The 21,037-nt window shown below is 53.3% G+C and overlaps 1 protein-coding gene across 2 annotated transcripts; it reads right to left on the reverse strand.

Moving 5' to 3' along the window:
• Window positions 1-951: 951 nt before the first annotated feature.
• On the reverse strand, window positions 952-10,462 carry TMEM128 (transmembrane protein 128). 2 transcript variants are annotated; one of them, XM_062213389.1, is made up of 5 exons: window positions 10,355-10,462; window positions 8,698-8,839; window positions 5,526-5,684; window positions 2,866-2,974; window positions 952-1,653 (listed from the first exon to the last, which is right to left on the reverse strand). In XM_062213389.1, exons 1-4 carry the CDS (start codon window positions 10,449-10,451, stop codon window positions 2,875-2,877), a joined length of 498 nt encoding a protein of 165 aa, XP_062069373.1. In that variant the 5' UTR covers window positions 10,452-10,462; the 3' UTR covers window positions 952-1,653; window positions 2,866-2,874. The 2 variants fall into 2 exon arrangements, with proteins under 2 accessions (XP_062069373.1, XP_062069374.1); XM_062213390.1 differs by lacking the exons at window positions 952-1,653; window positions 2,866-2,974 and adding an exon at window positions 2,991-4,995.
• Between the last annotated feature and the right edge of the window lie 10,575 nt (window positions 10,463-21,037).

Below are 21,037 nucleotides of genomic sequence, written 5' to 3' on the forward strand. Positions count from 1 at the left end.
TTATGAGACGAGCAGTCGAGCAGCTTGTGCTACAGCCTGGACACGTGTCAGTGTCTCCTCTCACTTTGAACCCCACTCAAAACCAGCCTGGCAAAGCAGAGGAGGACGGCCCAGGTGCTTGTGTCCCTGTACCCACCTGGGAGACCCAGATGGAGTTCCAGCCTCCTGGCTTCCGCTTGGCCCAGCCCCAGTCGTTGGCGGCCACTTGTGAACCCACAGAGGGAAGGCCTCTCTGTATCTACTGTATCTGCTAACGAATGGATAGGTGGATGTGGAGACAGGGGACCCTAGATTCTGCTAGCTGCCCCTCTCCGCTGTATCTGAGTACCTACTCTGTGCTGGCACATGGTGGTGCCCTGCACACATTACTACTGTCTGCCAGCTCTAAGAGATCATTCTCCTTTCACAGCTGAGAAGGGTTACTTAGCCACAGCGCACGGCAGAGTGTGGCTAAGCCAGGCACGAGAGGTGGCTAAGTCCCTTTGCCGGGAAAGCCGTCAGCATCCGCTGTGCTGTGTCGCCGTGCACGCAGTGCCTGGGTTTCCTGAGAACGTACTTGATCTCAATGGGCAAGCTCCGTCTCACGGGGCCTCTTACGAGCAGGCGACCCTTCTCTGAAGAGAAGCCTCTGCTATTTCTTATTTATTTTACTTACTTTTTGCAAGGCAGGCATCAGAGAGAGGGAGACAGACAGAGATTACATCTGCTATCTCACAAACGGCCACAACAGCCAGGGCTGTGCTACACGAAGCCGGGAGCCTGGAGCCTGGAGCTCCATCCGGGTCTCCCACGTGGGTGGCGGGACCCCCAGCACTTGGGCCATCTTCCACTGGTTTCCCATGCACATCAGCAGAGAGCTGGATCCCAGCCTCTATTATTTCACAGCTAATCCAAGTGCTCAGAGCTTCAAATGGAAGCTATTCCAAAGTTTAGATAAACAAAACACACAAGAAAGTTATAAAAATACTTTTATTTAAACGCTACAGAAAAAATTATACACTGAGAAATGATCAACAGTTCATATTTTAAAAAATGTTTAAAAATCCAGTAATTTACACAAAGATAAAATCTGATGATGGGAAAACAAAATATGAGGGTACTTCAAAAAGTCTGGAAAAACTGAATTCAAAGATAAACTTATTTGGGTGCAGAAACATTCAGAATCATGCGTAGTTTTCTATAACATATATTTCCACTAACTTTTTGAAGACCCCTCATACTTTCAGTTGGTCCCCTCACCTCTAGAAACCGTTATAGAAGACATACAGCATTACGGAAGGGGGTTAAAGGCACATGACAACATAACTCCATTACACACACGTCTACTCCTTCATACCGTGACCTGCCATCCGGAAGTTGGAGAAGGAACCACTTAAGTATTAGGATGCATTAAGAACCTGGGGTGAAACTACTCTCTCCTCTGAATATTTAACAGATTTACACTGTCCAATAGGGACCTCCACGTAACACTGGCTTCTGAGAAATTCAATAATCACTTGAGTTTGAGAATATCCAAATGAAATATAATTTATTCTGATTCCAACAACACATTTACAAAGTCCCAATTCTTCCAAGAAAAGCTCTCCGTGGATGCAAAAACACCGTGGCTTTCCCACTCTCCATCTGTAACGCCTTCTGCGGGCGGCCCGACAGCTGAAAGAAAACCAGCATTTGTGTGTGAGAAGAACACCCTCTCTGTGGTTCCGAGTTTAGTGTCACAAAGCACAGTGCAGTCCACGGCCACGTCACCATCTGCCTCTGGGTTACAACGAGCCCAGGTCAGCAGGAGTCAGCGGGTCCATCAAAGCTCACAACTGAGGCCACAGGGGAGCTAACGAGAGAAGGGGAGGGTGGGGCCAGGGCCACAAGAGGGACGTCCTGAGCTGTGTGCGAATGACTCGGGGCCCCAGGTGCTTGAGGTGACCCACGTACACAGTTAAAGGGCCCGGACTGCGGACATGTTAGCATGGTCACCCATGTCCCAGCAGCCACCTGGAGACTGGCCACAAGATTACGTCCACACTCTCTGTGTGGTGATGGAGACTTTCCTGGAGGATCCCACAGGGAGAACATGCTGTTTGCTGGCGGCAATCTGCCTTCCCGAACACCCTGAGAACGGAGTCTGTGAACCCCTACTGCTCGGGTCTTGGTTTCCGTCCTGTACACTGCCACGGGAGTCCTCTTCCTCCAGGGCCTCGTGTACGGGACTGGAGGGGAGGGACGACTCCGTCCCCTGCACTGAACCCCGACGCACACAGAGTAACCAGCACCCTCACTCACAGACTCAGAAACAGACCCTACTGGGCAAGGCACAGGCTGGGGATGGGGCAGGGGAGTCCCTGGGGAGGCAGGAATTTTACAAACAACAAGGAAGACAAAGGCCGACAGGGCGACTAGCAGGCTTTGATTGAGGCAGCCAGGGCAGAGAAGAGGGAAGAATTTCTTTCTCCCAGTTAGGTAAAACATCCCCTTTCCCCATGCTCACAGGCCTTAAGGAAAATCCAGCCAGCGTCACTGTGTACGCACTGATGGAAGCTGAGTTCCCTACCAAACGGTCCAGTGCGTGTGTATGTGGTCCTGGAGACAGGTGCCTTCTCTAAGAAGTTTCACTTAGAACCGAATTTTACCACAGGGAAGACGCTCAGTTCCTTCTGAGTCCACGGATGAGCAGCGCTGGTACAACCACGACTGGGAGTAACTGGCAGGCGGCCGGTCGCCACCGCGTAACGACCGGGAATGACTCGCAGGCGGCCAGTCGCTGCCTGTGCAACGACCGGCAGTAATTCACAAGCAGCCGGTCACTGCTGTGTCCAGTGGGAATGGCCACAAAAGACATGTTCAGAAATAGCACTCCAGATATCTTACCTCCAGAAATCATCCAAGGAGGGAGATAAACATTATAACTCCCATAAATTGCGTAAATAACAACAGTGGCGTTAAAAACGACCACACGTGCCATAAAGCAATGTTGAAGCTGAAAAGAACAACAAAAAAATTAAATAGTTGTTATTCCTAGCTGTAACACACACAACTCTATTTTGTTCTAGAATCTAGGTTTAAAGAACTTAATTTGGGAAAGTTTGTCCAGCCAGTAGCTTCCCATGTATCGTATTTCTCAAATACGTGATTTAGCCAACGTTGGAAAACGTTCATGTCCTTCTGGAACTATCAGTCTACTCCACAGTGCCCTGGCTTGAGTCTTGGCTCTGCTCCACAGCCCAGCTCCCTGATGTGCATCCGAGGAGGCAGCAGAGAAAGGCTCTGTCACTCACACCAGACTCGGATTCAGTTTCTGGCTTCTGACTTTGGCCTGGTCCAATCCTAGCTGTTGCAGGCATCTGGAGAGTGAACTAGTGGGTGAAGATCTCTCTACCTGTGTCTCTGCCTTTCAAGTAAATAAAAAAAAAAAATTTTAAAAAGTGCTTGGAACTGGAATCAATGGGAGTCAGCACGACTTAACAGAAAAGCCCGCTTAAGTCTCTTAAAGTCAGCGACTGCAATGGAACATAAGCTAAAAGGGGTTGGGTCTGCTTTTATAACCTCACACACTATCAAATCAGCATGGAAATAAAGACAAAACTTTTCTCCTAGAACTAGAATGAGGGGCTGGCGTTGTGGGGTAGCAGGTAAAGCTGCCACCTGTAATGTCAGCATCCCCTATGGGCAGCGGTTCATGTCCCGGCTGCTCCATTTCTAATCCATCGCCCTGCTAATGGCCTGGGAAAGCAGCAGAAGATGGCCCAGGAGTGTGGGTCCTGGCACCCACGGGAGACACCTGGAAGAAGCGCCTGGCTCCTGGCTTTGGCCTGGCTCTGCCCTGGCTGTTGCGGCCACTTTGGGAATGAACCAGTAGATAGAAGATCTCTCTGTCACTCCCTCTATAACTCTTTCAAATCAATAAATATTAAGGAAAAAAAAACAACAACAACAGAACGAAGGAGTGTTTGGCAGAGAGGGTAAGCCACACTTGGGCCACCGCGTCCCCTATCACAGCGCCTGGTTCAGGTCCCAGCTCCTCCTCTCTGCTAAGGCACACCCTGGGAGGCTCCTTGCCGTCCGTGTGCAAGACCTGGATGGAGTTCAGGCTCCTGGCTCCACCTGGCCGAGCCCTGGCTGTTGCAGGCATGTGACCTGTCTCCCTGCCTTTCAAATAAAATGAAAATAAATAAAAATTTAGAATTAAAAATAATTGAAAAGTAGTAATTTATAAGCTGCTGATAGTTTTTTTCATTGAGAAAGAACAGTATTCCTGTCACCAAAGTGAAAACCATGCAACTGTTTAAAAAATGAAAAACATCTACATGGACTATTATGGAAGAATTCCAAGCTATGTGGGTCCACTGACAAGGAAGAAAAGAAAAGTATCACCCCTCTGGAAAATGTAGGGTGCGATTCACTGCAATTGGAGGTTGACACATCCATGCCCAGTCACCTCCTCTCTGACAGGGCTACACACGTAGAGCTGCCCAACAGAGTTGTGTGCACATGTGCAGGGAGAAACAAAGAAACCTGCCCATGGAAGTCCTGAGCCGTATCTTTCCTGACTTTGAACTGGAGAACCACCAAATGGCATCAACAAACAAACAAACTGGGGCTCAGTCATATGGACTGCTGCGCGGCGACAAACACCAACCACTGTCAGGTGCGGCGCTGTGGATGGGTTTGTCCCTAATGCTGCACACGAGCAGCCAAACACAAGACAACACAGAACGGACAGACCCACCTCAGGGGAAGGGGCTGGTGTGGCGGTGTAGCGGGTAAAGCCATCGCCTAAAATGCCAGCATCCCACATGTGTGCCGGCTTGTGTCCCCACTGCTCCACTTCCGATCCAGCTCCCTGCTCATGTCCTGGGAAAAGCAGTGGAAGGTGGCCCAAGTGTCTGGACCCTGGCACCCGTGTGGGAGGCCCAGATGAAACTCTTGGCTCCTGGCTTCAGCCTGGCTTCCTTCCAGCTGTGGCAGCCATGTGGGGAGTGAATCAGTGGGTGGAAGATTCTGATTTTCAAAATAAATAAATTAATTAAATCTTCATTAAAAAAAAAAAAAAAAAAAGAATCCACCTCTACACAGCTCAAACAGAAGACTAAACAAAAATAAGGTATCTAAGGGATGCAAAAGACAGTGCTGACCACAAAGCTCCGGGCAGGGCTACGGGGCAGGATGGGCTGCACTGACTGGGCGGACGGCAGGCGTCACTGGGTGCTGGCTCGGCTCCCTCCACTTGGTGCGGTTTACACCGGTGTGTGTTTGGTGACCGTTCATTCCCGTGAACATTTCAGTTTCGTCTATTTTTCTGTGTTGTATTGTGCATAACAATGAAACAGATTTAACCATCAAGATGCAGACTGCGTGTGGGACGTCGCCCACACGTAGCACTTCAGTGACTTGGTACATACACAGAGGAAGAGACGCTGGGAAGAAGGGAGCCAGAAGCACGGGAATGACTGGAGACCACTGTCTGTCACACCCTCTAATTCTCCTGCCTTTTACACCAGGGACGTAAGTTCGTCTTGAAGTTAACTCACCATATTCCGGCCGCGATGAAGGCAGCGGTCGTGACGGGGATCAGGGCCGGGTATCTGACGTCATACTCCTCAATGCCACGATACCACTCCAGATAGACGATGCAGTACAGTGCAACCGACAGGCTGACGAGCAACAGGGCACTGCCAGACAGGAACCAACTGTGGACGCAGAAACAGCCCATGAAGCCGTGACAGCACGTAGCCGGTCAGCAGACATCTCACACTGATTTCACGACAGCCTAGCTCTCTCCTTCGAGAACAGCAACTGCAGAAGGCTGCAGAGGGACTCGGTTACTCAACCTTGGCTTTCACGGCCTCAGAGGGAGGGACACGGCGCTGAGACACGACGAGAGCACGACAGGATTAAGAGGGCTGTAATGCGTGCAAACCAACATCAAGCAGGAACCCGGGGACGCCGACGCCCTGGTCTGAAAACTCGGACGAGACAGCAGCTCCCTGGCTGTCTCTGAAGTTTCCAGCACAGGTACCGCCAACTCCTCGCGAAGCAGAGCTCCTGGGAACACTGCAGACCAGCGGGAAGACGTTCACTCAAATCCTCTCCCAACTCCAGAGGGAAACCTCCCTCCCATGTGCAAGATATTTCTTACCCTCTCCTGACGGACAACGTCTTTACACGCCCTTCCAACTCCTCCTAAAACCTGTCTCAGTGTGTGAGGCAACTCTGACAGCCCCTAACTCCAGCCCCAGCTAGTCATGGAAGAGGCAGACTGGGGAACAGGGTCCTTCCCATCCCTCCCGACTCAATCCAGTACCCCCATCATGCTTTGCTTCTCTACGGCGATCCTGAGGGAGACAGAGGACTGCTGGCGTGGCAGCTGTCACACGGCCCTGAGCGGGATCCGGGAACGGCAGGGTTCGAGATTCCAGCACGGGCTCCTGTGGTGCAGTGGGGCTGCGGCTGACAAGCCCAGAGGCGTCTGAAGCACCGGGCAGGAGCCCCGACGCGCTCCGAGACTCTGAGCAGATCACCTAAGCCGACGTGCCCCAGAAACACTGACCGTACTGAACTCTCAGAGCCGCTCTGAGAATCCCGTGAGGTGCCTACCAGCCCGGCGAGCCCTCCGCCACAGTCGTCATGACTCCACCGAGCTTACCTACAGACAAGTATCTCCGTTCTCCCGGAGGGTCTTGAGAGACCCCTCTTCCGCTCAAGTGTGCATTCTCAATAGGGCGTTCTTAAAGCTGCCCGGACAAAACCTGGCAAGGCAGCGCATAAGCTACCGCGGCCTGCAGCACAAGGCCTGTTAGCTTGTCTGCTACAGACCAGAATAAGCTGTCAGAGCGCTCATTCATCCCTGGACCCACAGCCACGCACGCCTCGGGCTCACGTGACCATCTGGTGAATGAAGGGGCAGCTGCCACCGGCGGTGGTTAGAGTGCCCACTCCCTGTTTCCCAGACAAGTTCTAAGCCAAGTGAGAGAGATGGAGGAATCGGGCCGATGGCGCTCAAAGGTCCGCTGTGCCACTGCTGCAGCTGTGGGAAGACATTACTGGGGAGAGACGACGGAGGCCACCTGATACTGAAACCCAGAGAGAGACAAGCTCACCCCCTGGGCTCCAGACACGGGGAAACCCAGAGAGACAAGCTCACCCACTGGGCTCCAGATGCAGGGAAACCCAGCGGCCTCTCCTGCCAGGGCTGCAAGGAAACACAGGCTGCAACCTGTGCCTCTACGGGTGGAATGTGCTGAGCTCTCGAGTTCACCTCGAACCCTACCAGGGAGGTCCCACCACCTCCCAGGGAAGGAGAGAGAGAGGTGGGAGAGCAGGAAGCCAGCGGCGGCACGCGGGTGGAGTTCGGCACGAGAGGAACAGGCCATCTCCCCGCAACAGCTCCAAGAGCTCGCTGGTGCCTAGCCCTGACTGCTTGCTCCCTCCGCTCCTCCGGCTCCCCACCCCTTGACCCCCGAAGTCACCTGGAGGACAAGCGTGTGCCCGCCATGACCCCAAGGCCCCTGGTCTGTCTGCATCTCTCCAGGGCCTCTGGTACTTCCAGATGACGACTCTTGGCCCTCAGCAAAGCAGCCCTCCCCAATCCCGCTCTGCCCTGTCTCGGGGCCCCTACACCGTTCTCAGGGTTCAGCGAGGGGCCCGGCACATGGTTCACAACCTCCTGCACTCAGCTCCTGGATCACACTTGCAGGGCTCTGGGCCCTCATGAACCAGGGATTACCCGACACCAGGCCCACCCTCCTGGAACCCTGCCCATTCACCTGCTCTCTGAAACAAACCCCGGGAGCTGTCCTCACCAGCCGGCTCTCAGCCCCTCCTCCCAGCTGTCCTGCACTTGGGTCAAGAGACCGTCAGACTTTCTCTCGCCATTTCCCCCAGTGCGTTACACCCTTACACTCACCAGCACCCTCCCTACAACACATCTGTACTGAAAAGACACTGACACAACTTCCAGTTCTCGTCACTGTTGTGCACGCCCACAGCACACGCCCTCAGCTTGGCCTTGTTTCACTGCCTCTCTGTGAGGGGTATGATGTGATGATGTGATATGTGCACACACGCATCCATCACTTCCCAGAGCTCCCGCTGTGGCTTGTGTACGGGATGGAGGGCGGAGGACTCACGAGAACACTTTCCTGGCCAAGTTCAAGTACACAGTACCTTACTGTTAACAATACAGTTAGGGGCCAGCACTGTGGCACAGTGGGTTAAAGCCCTGGCCTGAAGTGCCAGCATCCTATACGGGCACCGGTTCTAGTCCTGGTTGCTCCTCTTCTGATCCAGCTCTCTGCTATGGCCTGGGATAACAGAAGAAGATGGCCCAAGTCCTGGGGCCCCTGCACCCGCGTGGGAGACCGGGAAGAAGCTCCTGGCTCCTGGTTTCAGATTGGCACAGCTCCAGCCGTTGCAGCCATCTGAGAAATGAACCAGCAGATGGAAGACCTCTCTGTCTCTACCTCTCTCTGTAACTCTTTCAAATAAATAAATTAAATATTAAAAAAAAAAAAAAACAGTTAAATAAGTTCTTCATCTTCCAGCTGAAAACGTGTGTCCTTTAACCAACACTGCTCACTCATTTCTGTACCCCCAGCACCAGCACGGTGCCTGACACACAGGAGGCGTTTTCTTAATTTCTGAAAAATCTACCTGACAAAATGGAACGCGAGAAGTAAGACGAGGGCGTTCAGGTTTCTTTACCTACTAGTGTGAAAGTTCTCTTTCAGGGTTTTAAAGAAATCAACATAGTAGGTCACAGCGATGGAGGCCAAAATCCAGAACCCAGAATGGATGTTAAGTCTCGGGAGAGGTTTCTCCTTCTTCTCGGCAGCTGTGGAAGCTCCTGCAAATCACAAAATCCCAAGTGACCATAGCTTCCAGGGGGAGATCATACCTATTTTAAGTCAATTTCCCAGCTCTTTCTAAAAAGCAGAGTCTCTCCCTTTAGAGCACCAAATCGCTCTGTAAAATCATTATGCCATATGCATAAGGCAGAAAAAATATAGATGCAGAAAAAAACCAATAGGAGTCTGCATAAAAGTGCAGGTAACGTCTACATTTTCAGTCTTTTGGAAATAACAATGCTATTTATAGTGTACGGCTCTTCAAACTAGGTTTCACATCTCCTCTAGGGAAGTCATGAGTCTTGTTAAGGAAAAAAAAAAAAACAGCAGAGATAAACATTAGAGCACAAAATGGACTTGTCACTTGTCGTATCTAAATTATTTTTAAACACCCGCAATCTTTTGAGTCAGCTCAAAAATTGGAAAGGGGCCAGCGCTGCAGCTCAATAGGCTAATCCTCTGCCTGCGGAGCCGGCACCCCGGGTTCTAGTCCCGGTTGCCCCTCTTCCAGGCCAGCTCTCTGCTGTGGCCAGGGAGTGCAGTGGAGGATGGCCCAAGTGCTTGGGCCCTGCACCCCATGGGAGACCAGGAGAAGCACCTGGCTCCTGGCTTCGGATCAGCGCGGTGCGCCAGCCTCAGCGGCCATTGAAGGGTGAACCAATGGCAAAGGAAGACCTTTCTCTCTGTCTCTCTCTCACTGTCCACTCTGTCAAAAAAAAAAAAAAAAAAAAAAGGGAAAGGGACGCCAGAACTCTCCGGCCGCTGCAGGGTGGTCCAGACAGGTCATTTCTTCCACCTGGGAAGACTGGGGGGCTGGGGCTGGGTCAGACAGGCGATTAACAAGCTCCCCAGGTGAGCCACATGCCCTTCTTCACGGCAGGAAGAACCACAGGTCCCCATCGGAGGGCCTGTGCCGTTAGCGGACCGATCAGATGCCTGCACAGATTGATCTTAACAGAGATCAATACCCAGACCCAGAACTTATAAACCAAAGCTGACGTGGACCCAGTTCACAACGCACAGGCCAAAAGGATCTAAAACGAAACCCCGTCCTTCACCCCAATTCCCCAGCCCGCGGGCAACCTCCACTGCCCACTTCCACTGCGTTCCGGCACATTCCATGGCTTCCCGGCGAACACACCACACGGAACTCCGCATGTCCCTGGGAAAATCGGCCACAGCCGGCACAGAACGCCTGCCCGCGTGCCCCGCACGGGCGGGAACGACCTTATTTAACCGGTTTTGCACCGACGGCACATCGGGTATCTCCAGTCGTCTGCTACTAAGAGATGCTGGGGCGGGACACCTTCACTCCGAATTTAAACAAGGCTTCTAACGGCTGTCTCCTGACAGGCGCTCCCCGCAACCCTGAAGCGGGACTACGACGTGCAAGGCTGCGAGAGCCTCAAGGACCGTCCGTGACATTAAATACCCGACTTGCAAAGCTACTTGGTAGCTGAGGAATGAAACCCGGCCCCTGCGGGAGGCTCTCGGGGGACCTCGGCGCGCCTCACCCGGCCTGGCGTGGCCCTCGCCGTCCCGCGGGACCGCAGAGCCCGACGCCAGCAGATACCGCCGCCGGAGCTGCTCCCGGGCCCACGGAGCGTCCATCTTGGCGCCGCCCAGAGGCGCGACGGAAGTGACGTCGCCGGCACACAGCACTTCCGGCGCCGGCGGCGGGGGCGGGGTCTGCGGTGGTCGCGGGTGGGAGGCGGCGGGGTGGCGTTAGTGGGTGCGAGGGTGTGGCGGCGTGAGCCTTCGTGTCCCACGCGTGATTTGGGTACTGCCGGCCTTCCCTGGTTTTCTGGACGCTGACGGGTTTCCGACCTACGGAAGCCCAGAGGAGCCAAGATGGCCGACGCCAGTGGGCGCGCGCGGGGCAGCCCGGCTCCCGAGTCCAGGCTTCCCGGTGTTGGAGCGGCACGGACGTTCGCCCCGGCCTCTTTCCTACTCCTGCCTGTGGAGAATCGCCCAGCCGGACTGGAAAGGGCTGGAGGGGGCCCCTGAACCGGGCCTCTGACCCCGTGGGGGACAGGAAATGAACCTCTCAGGCGCTGGGCTCGGGCCTGGCTGCGCTCAGGCGGTTCGTGGGAGCGCTCCTTGTCCCGCCTGGGAGAACGGGTCCCCTCCGGACCGTGGGCACGAAGGTGCTCTCCGGCCGCCCGGCGCTCGGAAACCGTGTGCGCTAGGTCCCGGCGTTTGCCAACCGGCCGTGCTGATGCTGGCTCCCCCCGTGCCCTGGCGAGTCGTGTTAGCGCCCGCTGGGCGCTGGGGATGCCAGGCCGTGAGGATAGACCCCCGCCGACCTGCAGACAGCGCAGTGCGCAGGGCGTCCTTACCCCAGCCCCGAGTTCCGGGCAGCTGCCGGTGGTACACAGTGGTGATGGTGGTGGGGAGGAGCTGGCGGAGGAGATGGCCGCAGTAGGGTGCCCTTAGACGGTGCACCTGCGGCTATGGCCGCACCCAGTGAGGTTTATTCTGCTGGGGTGCGGGCAGGAACAAGGGGAGCGCTTTGAAGGAGATGGAACACAGGGCCGGGTAGGGTAGTCCAGAAAGCCGCAGCGGAAGTGAATTTTGGGTTAGCTAGCAGGCTGCTCTTTAATAGCTCCTGGGTGTTTGTAATAAAAAATGTTTAAGAAGAATGTCAAGTTCTTAGCGGTCCATTTCTGCAATTCCTTCAACCTTTGTGTACCCTTTGGAGCAGAGAGACTAAGAGCCGGGCAGGCTGAGCGGCCTTTCTAAACAATCTCTCCTTTTCTTCCTGGTCTTTTTCTTCGCATCTCTTCAAAGCCAGCCGAGGTCTTGGCCCCTTTTTCTTCTTTCTCTTGTGCGGGGTTAGAAGCCTTGTTACCAGGAAGCGACTTCGTCCCATCGAATAGTCTTCTGTTGAGTCTTCTCCTGGAGAAAGGGTCAGTGCCGGGGCTCCCTCGTAACCAGATATTCCCAGGAGCATCCCAGCCGCCCCGGGGTTTCCGTGCGCGGTATGTTGAGGTCAGATCGAGTTCCCCCTTCCATGGTTTCAGGGCCTTTGTATTTGGATCTGAAATCCTTCCAGCTTTTTCCCCGGGATATTTTAAATGGCACTACTTGCATACCTTATTGATGCTACTTAAAAGCAGATTGGAAAAAATCCAGTATTTAATGACCACATCTTCTTTGTTGGGGTCCATTCAGTGAGTTCTTCAATGTGTGTACTGTGGCACCTTAATTATAGATAGAGATCAGATTTCTACCAGTGCAGACATTTCCATTGTGGGTTACTTGTAGGGAGAACAGTGGATCTGACTATGACCTTGCTGGTTCCCTGTTAGCCATATGGTTATGCCCAAGGTGTTTACAGACTACTGAACCCTGGCTCCATCACTGTGGCTCTTTGGGTGTGTTGTTGCATTTCCCTGAATATCAATTTTGGCATCTGTGAAACAGCATGAACCAGAGTGCAGGTGGATGTACACAGGTGGCTTAGCTTAGTCCCTGGCCAGTAGTATGCATTCAGGAGGGTACCTGCTGTTCGCGACTCCTAGCTTCATGTGCAGGCCTTCAAGATCTAGTACCTGCTCACCTCTTGGTCGGTATTTCCTGGTGCTTGGGCTGCAGCCACGCTTCGTTCATATTTCTCTCCCAGGAATTAGCAGGTTGAGCCATGGGGTCACCTGGCTTCCAGCAGTGGTGGCAGGAACTAGAGCCTAGGATGGTGTACAGAGTGTAGATCATGCCATAGATAAGACTGCGCCATTTCACTAACATTCCCCCCTTTTGTTTTTTACAAAGCAGGAGTTGTATGGGATTACATTAGCCCCCAAAGTCCAGGAGGGGTAGAGGGACAATGATCTGCCTTTAGAGCTACTTCCTGCTGGCATGGGGCAATGTCTCAAGCCACTGTCTCATGGTGGGGAGCCAAGCACGTCTCTGTCGCAGCATTTGGTTGACCGCCTGGTTGCTGGAGGCCTTGGTTTGTTCTGTTATCACCTGCTGTCAACACTTAAGCCGACACGGTAGTATAAGAGACAGGGTGAGAAGAGCAACCAGTAGTCCTAGCAGTGGCATTAACCAGGTAATGAGAGGATTTCATAGAGGAGAAGAAATGGGGTGGGGGGCTGGGTCTCTGGACCCTTCTGAAGACTGTTTGATGGACATTTTTTTTTTTTTCAATTCATCTCAAGGATCTAGAAAATCTGCAGCAAACCAGACCCAAATCTAGTAGGAGAAGAGAAATAATTAAAATCAGAAGAAATCAACAGAATTGAATCCAAAAAGACATTACAAAAAATCAGCCAAATGAGGAGCTGGTTGTTTGAAAACATAAACAAAATTGACACCCCATTGGCCCAACTAACTAAAAAAAGAAAAGACCCAAAGCAATAAAATTAGAGCTGAAAAGGGAAATGTAACAACAGACACCACAGAAATAAAAATATTCAGAAATTACTACAAAGGGTTGTATGCCAACAAATTGGGAAACCTACCAGAAATGGATAGATTCCTGGACACATGCAACCTACCTAAATTGAGCCATGAAGACATAGAAAACCTAAACAGACCCATAACTGAGACAGAACTTGAATCAGTAATAAAGTCCCTCCCAACAAAGAAAAGCCCAGGACCAGATGAATTCACGGCTGAATTCTACCAGACATTTAAAGAAGAACTAACTCCAATTCTTCTCAAACTATTCAGAACAACTGAAAAAGAGGGAATCCTCCCAAATTCTTTCTATGAAGCCAGCATCACCTTAATTCCTAAGCCAGAAAAAGATGCAGCATTGAAAGAGAATTACAGACCAATATCCCTGATGAACATAGATGCAAAAATACTCAATAAAATTCTGGCCAATAGAATGCAACAACACATCAGAAAGATCATCCACCCAGACCAAGTGGGATTTATCCCTGGTATGCAGGGATGGTTCAATGTTCGCAAAACAATCAACGTAATACACTATGTTAACAGACTGCAGAAGAAAAACCATATGATTCTCTCAATAGATGCAGAGAAAGCATTTGATAAAATACAACACCCTTTCATGATGAAAACTCTAAGCAAACTGGGTATGGAAGGAACATTCCTCAATACAATCAAAGCAATTTATGAAAAACCCATGGCCAGCATCCTATTGAATGGGGAAAAGTTGGAAGCATTTCCACTGAGATCTGGTACCAGACAGGGATGCCCTCTCTCACCACTGCTATTCAATATAGTTCTGGAAGTTTTGGCCAGAGCTATTATGCAAGAAAAAGAAATTAAAGGGATACAAATCAGGAAGGACGAACTCAAACTATCCCTCTTTGCAGATGATATGATTCTTTATTTAGGGGACCCAAAGAACTCTACTAAGAGACTGCTGGAACTCATCGAAGAGTTTGGCAAAGTAGCAGGATGGACATGGTTTAAAGCTGATCCCAACCAAAACTGGGAGAAAGGCCACTCAACTTTTATGTGTAGAGGGGTTTGTAGAGAAATTCTGAACAATCATACAACATTAAGTCGGGGAGAGGACCATCAATACACACAGGTCAGGAGTAGAGCCATTGATGTTAGAGTAGAGGCTATGATTACAAAGGAATGAGGCTCCAAGTGGGCTAGACAGGGTCTAGAACAAAGGACAGAGTCATTATTAGAGGAGCTAAGAGAGCTGCTGTCTAAGTCAAATAGAAACTGACAGAGGGGCCTGATAATAATCAGATGAGCTTTGAGGCCTCCTCTGTTATGAGGCCCAGACTTCTCTCTTCACATGGGGTACATCTTAAGGGAGGTGTGAACCTCCTTGGGGAAGGCACCCTGTTGACTCCCATTACCTTGCTGGCCTGGGAGGAGAGCTGGCCAGGTGAGGGAGGTGGCATCTCTAACAGGAAATGTGCAGTTCTGCCTTTATTGTTACTGACCCTACTTGGCCACAGCGGTAGTTACTTTGGCAGCTGGGCTGAGTGAAGGGCTTTTCGGCTTGGAGCCAGCAAGATCTGTAGCTCTGACCTGGGCATCCTTTGACTCCAGGTTGAGGACTTGTAATAAACATGTTATTTTCTTTCTTTTTTTTTTTTAAGATTTATTTATTTGTTTGAAAGGCAGAGTTTGAGAGAGACAGAGGCAGAGAGAGAGAGAGAGGTCTTCCTTCTGCTGGTTCACTCCCCAGATGGCCACAATGGCAGGAACTGCACCTATCCAAAACCAGGAGCAAGGAGCTTCTTCTGGGTCTCCTCCATGGTGCAGGGGCCCAAGGACTTGGGCCATCTTCCACTGCTTTCCCAGGCCATAGCAGAGAGCTGGATCAGAAGTGGAGCAGCTGGGACTTGAACCGGCTCCCATATGGAATGCCGGCACTGCAGGCAGCGGCTTTACCCGCTACACCACAGCACTGGCCCCGTGATAAACATTTTCAAACCAGCCCCAGAAAGGGTTTACTGCTCTGCTCTGCACTCCCCCAGCCATGGGCAGACGAAGCCAGCTTCCCGCTTTATCACTTGGATCAGTGTTTCCCAATTACTAGCTGGGACTGGGAGGGAATCTGTGATTTTAAGTAGCTCTGCTTGGCTCATTGAGGCTATGTGCAAATCTGTCTTCCTTTTGAGAATTTCATCGCTGCTTTTTGTTTTAATTTATGTATTGAGGGAGAGAGAGGGCATGAGAAGCACAGAGTTCCCACCTCAATCCTCCGTTGCAGGCACAATGGCCAGAAGTGGGCTAGTTCTTTCACACAACCAAAACCAACTCCAGGCAGCTAAGCAGTGTGAGAGCAAGAACGACCCCAGTGACCACTGTAGCCATTAGAATACGCATCGCTTCTTAGAGAAGCCGATTGGAATTCCTCGCGAGTATCTCCTAACACTAAAGAAACGTGGGATTTCACTCGAGCCAGAGTGAGGTGACACCAAGGCAGGAACCTGACTCGGCTCAAGGGCGCCGTGTGTCTGGCAGGTGCTGTCCCTGTCGCCCCGCCTTGGCCCTCACCACCCCTGTACCTGCCAGCCCCACTTCTGAGCCCAGCTCGCTTTGCTAGAGTTTTCTGTGCATCCTATGTAGTTTTTTTTTATTTAATTAATTAATTTATTTATTTATTTTTGAGAGGCAGAGAGAGTAAGACAGAGACAGAGATCTGCCTGTTCATCCCCCAAATGCTTGCAACAGCCAGGGCCGGGCCAGTCAACCCAGGAGCCTGGACCTCCACCTGGGTCTCCCTGTGGGTGGCAGGGACCCAAACACTGAGTCACCTCTGCTGCCTCCCAGGCGCAGGAGCAGGAAGCTGGGTCAGAAGCACAGACGTGGCTATGGCTCAGCTGTCGTGTGCCGCCCAGGGGGGCACGCATTATAAGCTTGGTCCCCAGTGTGGCCATGTGAGAGGCAGCGGGGCCTGGGGGGAGGGCCATAAGTCGCTGGGGTTCTGTCCTTGGAAGGAATTAGTCCCCGTGGGACCCTGGTGAGTTCTCCTGAGAAGGTTGTTACTGAACAGTGAGCCCGACCCCACCCTGTCTCTGGCTGGCTGTGGTCTCACTGTTCACGCACTGCTGCCTGTGTGGCGCCACCTGCTGGTAAGTCCTCACCTAAAGCCGAGTCAGTGAGGCTTCCTGACTTGAGACTTCAGCCTCCAGAACTGTGAGCCAAACACACTTGTTTTTTAAGATTTATGTTTGTTTATGCAGGAAGGCAGAGTGACAGCGCAGGAGGCAGATCCTGCGTCCACTGGTTCACTCCCCAGATGGCTGCAACAGCCACACAGCTGGAAGCCAGGAACCAGAAACTTCATCCTGGTCTCCCCCATGGATGGCAGGGACCCAGCACTGGACCCTCTTCTGCTAGAGTTCTGTAGCAGCAAGGGGCTTGGGAGCTCGTATGCAGGGACACCTTAAAGTTGAGAAAACTCGATGGCCGTGGCTGTTTTCTGGAACCTCCAAGAGAGGCACAAGAGGACGAGCCGTGTAACACTTCCCTGTCGCATGCTGTTGCCCGTGGTGTCCTGAGTGCAGCTGGGTGCCAGCTCCCTGAGGCCGCGCTGTTAGGAACCACCCGTGGGACCGAAGCTTTACCTCCCTTTGATCTGTGCTGGAGAAATCTAATATATGGTCGGCCACTGGCCTCCCCCAGACGTCGGCCTGAGGTCACCAGGAAGAGTGGGAACAGCCCAGGTAGTGTTTCTGCTGCTCACAATACGGGCTCTGTGGGCCAACAAAGGCCCGACCTCCTCGGCGATGCCTGACCTTTAGACCCCGGCAAACATACTGTACTTACTCCGCAATTACAATTTAAGCCGCTGCAGGGGCTGTTTAATCACTCGGATCAAAGGGAGCGAAGGAAAGCCTTCCCAGGTCCCCCAGCAACAAGAGCTGAAGTCGCGTGAGCACTCGGAAGAAAGCCACGTCTCTTCCCCGGCTCGGAGGCTGCCTCCGCAGACACGCTCGCCGTCTGTAACTAAGTGGGCAGAGGTAAGGCCTAAGACCAGCGGCAGATGCTGCGAGGTCTGGTGCTGGGCGAGCCGGCCAGGGTCCCGAGATTCTCTAGATGTGAACACGGCACTGGTCGAAGATGTGAGGAGATGCAGTTTGTGTGGGGACCTCGCTCCACTGGCTCACGGGTAACATCGCCGAGAGGCAAATCTGCAGCGAAAGGCTGGAGACGCCTCTCTTCCCCGAAGAGTAGCAGCCATCTGAGGCGACAGGGAAACCGGAGCAGACTAGCTTTCAGTGTGGTTTTGGGCAGAGTCAACTCACGCGCTCAGATGCTGGGGTTGGCAGTGAGCACAGAACTGGGTGGCCAAATTTGTGGCAGCTGAAATACACCCCGTGACACCCAGTGCCACTCGTGGGCAGACTCAGCGCCCCAAGGAAGTGTGCGCACCAGGGGGTCCATTTCATTTTTTAAAAAGATTTATTTATTTATTTGAAAGTCAGAGTTACACAGAGAGAGGAGAAGCAGAGAGAGAGAAAGGTCTTCCATCCACTGGTTCACTCCCCAATTGGCTGCAACAGCTGGAGCTGTGCCTATCCAAAGCCAGGAGCCAGGAACTTTTTCTGGGTCTCCTATGCAGGTGCTGGGGGCCCAAGGACTTGTGCCATCTTCTACTGCTTTCCCAGGCCACAGCAGAGAGCTGGATCAGAAGTGGAGCAGCTGGGTCTCGAACCGACGCCCATATGGGATGCCCCCCTCAGGCCAGGGCGTTAACCCACTGCGCCACAGTGCCGGCACCCAGGAGGGGTCCATATGCTTAGAAACCCTGTGGAATGCTTCAACACAAAATGGCGCTCACAGCAACCAGTAGAGCTTCAACAGCTACGGAGTGACCTGGATGGACCTCGCAGAGTCGTGAAAGAAGCCAGGCACAAACGGGCACGTGCTGTATGATTCTGTTTACATCAAGTTCCAAACCAGGCAAAACCAGGCCACGCAGACGTGGGCTAGGCCAGTGCAGTGACAAGGTGTGAGCAGGTTCGGAAGCTCAGTGAGCGGCACACCGATGTTTGTGTGCTTCACTGTAAGTTACACGTCAGTAGAAGGTTTACGGGAAAATACTGACTCACCTGCAGTTGTCGGCCATGTGCAGGACTGTGTCTGTCCCGGAAAATGGGTCAGAGTGGAGGTTGGCTGGGGTGTTGGCCACGTCCCCAGGGCTTCCCTGCAGTGCGATCATTTGGGGGGGGGGGGCTTCGTGCGGGAAGAAACGAGGGGTCAGGGCTCCCCCAGGCAGTGGTACACACTGCACAGTCTATGCGCTTCACGTACTTTGAAGAGATTTTTCAGGTACCTACTATGCGCCGGCCACTTTGTATATATTTAAATCCCCTGTCTACTCTAGAAAGTCAGTTATGAGACAAAAACCCCTGAGGTTCAGAGAAGTGGGATAACCCACCCTTGGTTCGTGAGACACAAAGCTCCAATTCAGCGTCAAGTCTAGCTCTGGCTCATGGACCCCGGTGGACCAAGCAGCCAGAACATGGAGAGCGCCTACGCCTTGCCCTGCAGTGAGCCCGTTAATCCATAACGCTGTCCACCCCACCCCGGGCAGAACTCAGCAGTCCCTCTGGGCCCCCTTGTAACCGTTAGCCGCTCCTAACTTCTTCCTGTCTTCCTTGGTGGTATCTGTCCGCCTTCCTAAAGACCCGTGTGCCAAGTACGCAGCATGGAGCCCAGCCCAGGGTAGACAGCCTGGGGTGACTTCAACCGTCCCCGGGACCGAGGACCGTGTCGGGGGCCAAGGGCACCAGAGGACTCGGGCAGAGCGAGGCTCGGTGCACACGGGCAGCTTCCCTGCAGTCTTTCCGCACACTCCTCACCGGCAGCTCCTCACACCAACGCCGGCCCAGGCTGTCTGCTGGAGTGAGGGCAGAGAGGAACTGTCCGCACCAGCCCCTTGCCCACGGGGAACCGAGGAGTCTAAACAGGGAACAGTGTGCTTGCCTTGGCTCATTCGGCAGAGGAGAAATGTAGGAGCCTCTCAGCGCTTTCTGCAAAGTTCAGCTGGAAGTGGGACAGAGGCTGAATGCACTCTGGGGCCCAGCAGAGTCGCGGGGAGTGTCCAGGCTCCGCCTTCCCCTTAGCTGAGGCTGGTAACCCATCACGTTTCTGCCAGTGTGGGACAGAGCTGAGGTTTGGCTCCGCTCTGCATCCAGGTGTCCGGGTTCATCACTGGGACAAGGAGTGAGGCACCAGCAAGGACTGGTTGTCAGGGGTGCCCTGAAGACCCAGTTGAGCCCTCACTGCTGGGGTTGCGCCAGGCCAAGCCTGCCACCTCCTAGACCTCGCCGACTCACCTGTAAAAGTGGTCCCTAAGACAGCGGTCCACACCGAAGACTGCTGCTTTTCTTCCCAAGAAACCTATTCTGGGAAAGGCAATCACAGGCTAGCGAGACCGTCGGGGTCTGTCGTTTGACGTGAGCTCAAGCTGTAACTGAGACAGGAGACGCTCGGATGATGTGAGGGCTTCTCGGACAGTGTGGCTCTGCAGGCGTGGGGGAAGGCTCTCCACCGTGACCGTCACCAGCGCGCTCTCGAAACCGCCCCACTCCAGACAAGGATCGGGCTCTGAGGACTCGCCTCCGTGCCCGGGGAAACGGGAGGGTTCGCCGTGTTCAAGCTTTCTCCTCTCTGTCCTCTGCCATCAGCTGTTCGAGGGCTCCTGACTTCTGCCTCGCTTGCCAGCCGTCACGCCAGGTGCAGGGTGGAGGGCAACCCTGGTTCCCTCCCTGGCTTCCCACTGTTCCGAGCCTGGCTCCTCACCAGGTGCACAGCGTCCAGTGAGCCTGACATGACAGCATGCATGACAGCATGAAGTCACACATCTGCACCTCCTGGCTGGACAAGAGCCTGTGTGGTCCTGACTCCTGCTACGCAGCACCATGGCAACTGGCCAGGCCACAGCTGGCAAGTGTCAGAATACCAGAAAATGAGGCATCCGGGTAGGAAGTGCAGTGTGGCACAGTGCAGCGGGGGACGGGAGTGCCACACCCATCGGACCAGCACGAGGACGGGCAGTCACGGCAGAACCTGACTATGCTCAGCTCACACAGAGGGAGCTGGGTCTGCAGCCCCCGAGCCCTGAGTTCCTGCGTGGTTGAGAAGCCCAAGCCAGGCAGCTGCCTCCACCTCAAAGGGTGGTCTCTGTGCAAGGACCTTGGACGTGGCCTTGGAGCACACCGCCAGGGCAAGTGCCTCCCCGCCTCCCCTGCACAGTGTCCATGGCTGGCCCCACTGCTGTCACCTTGGAGTTGGAAGGGAGCGGAGAGGCACCTGCTCCTGTCCCTGCCAGAATCTCCAACACTGTGTGAAAGACACGGGGACGACAGGAAAGGACTCGACCACAGCAGCAAATACTTTTTAATTTTGTCACATCTGCCACACTTGCCTTAGAGCCGTCACAGGAACGGGACACAAACAATCTGACGTCAACATACACGTCAACACCACAGGGTGGGGACAGGCGGTGGGGTGCACTTCTGCCCCCTGGCGCCCTGCTTTGGTCCCTGGTTAGCTGTGTGCTCTGGGCCAAGTTCCCAGACGTCTAAAGCTGCTCGTGGCTCCGGTTGTTCCAGTAACAGCAGAGACGGCAGCCTGAGGGCATCCGCAGGGCACTGTGCTTACGTGAATGGGTCCACGCTCACGGCCTTACCAGTCCCATCCTTGACACGGCTGCGAGATGAAGGTCAAAGGGCAGAGGTGATGCTGACCGAGAGCACTGGCCAGTGAGGGGCAGGTGGGCAAAACTGCTCAACCAC

Source organism: Lepus europaeus, chromosome 16, assembly GCF_033115175.1.
Source record: "Lepus europaeus isolate LE1 chromosome 16, mLepTim1.pri, whole genome shotgun sequence".
In the NCBI taxonomy this organism is placed as follows: domain Eukaryota; kingdom Metazoa; phylum Chordata; class Mammalia; order Lagomorpha; family Leporidae; genus Lepus; species Lepus europaeus.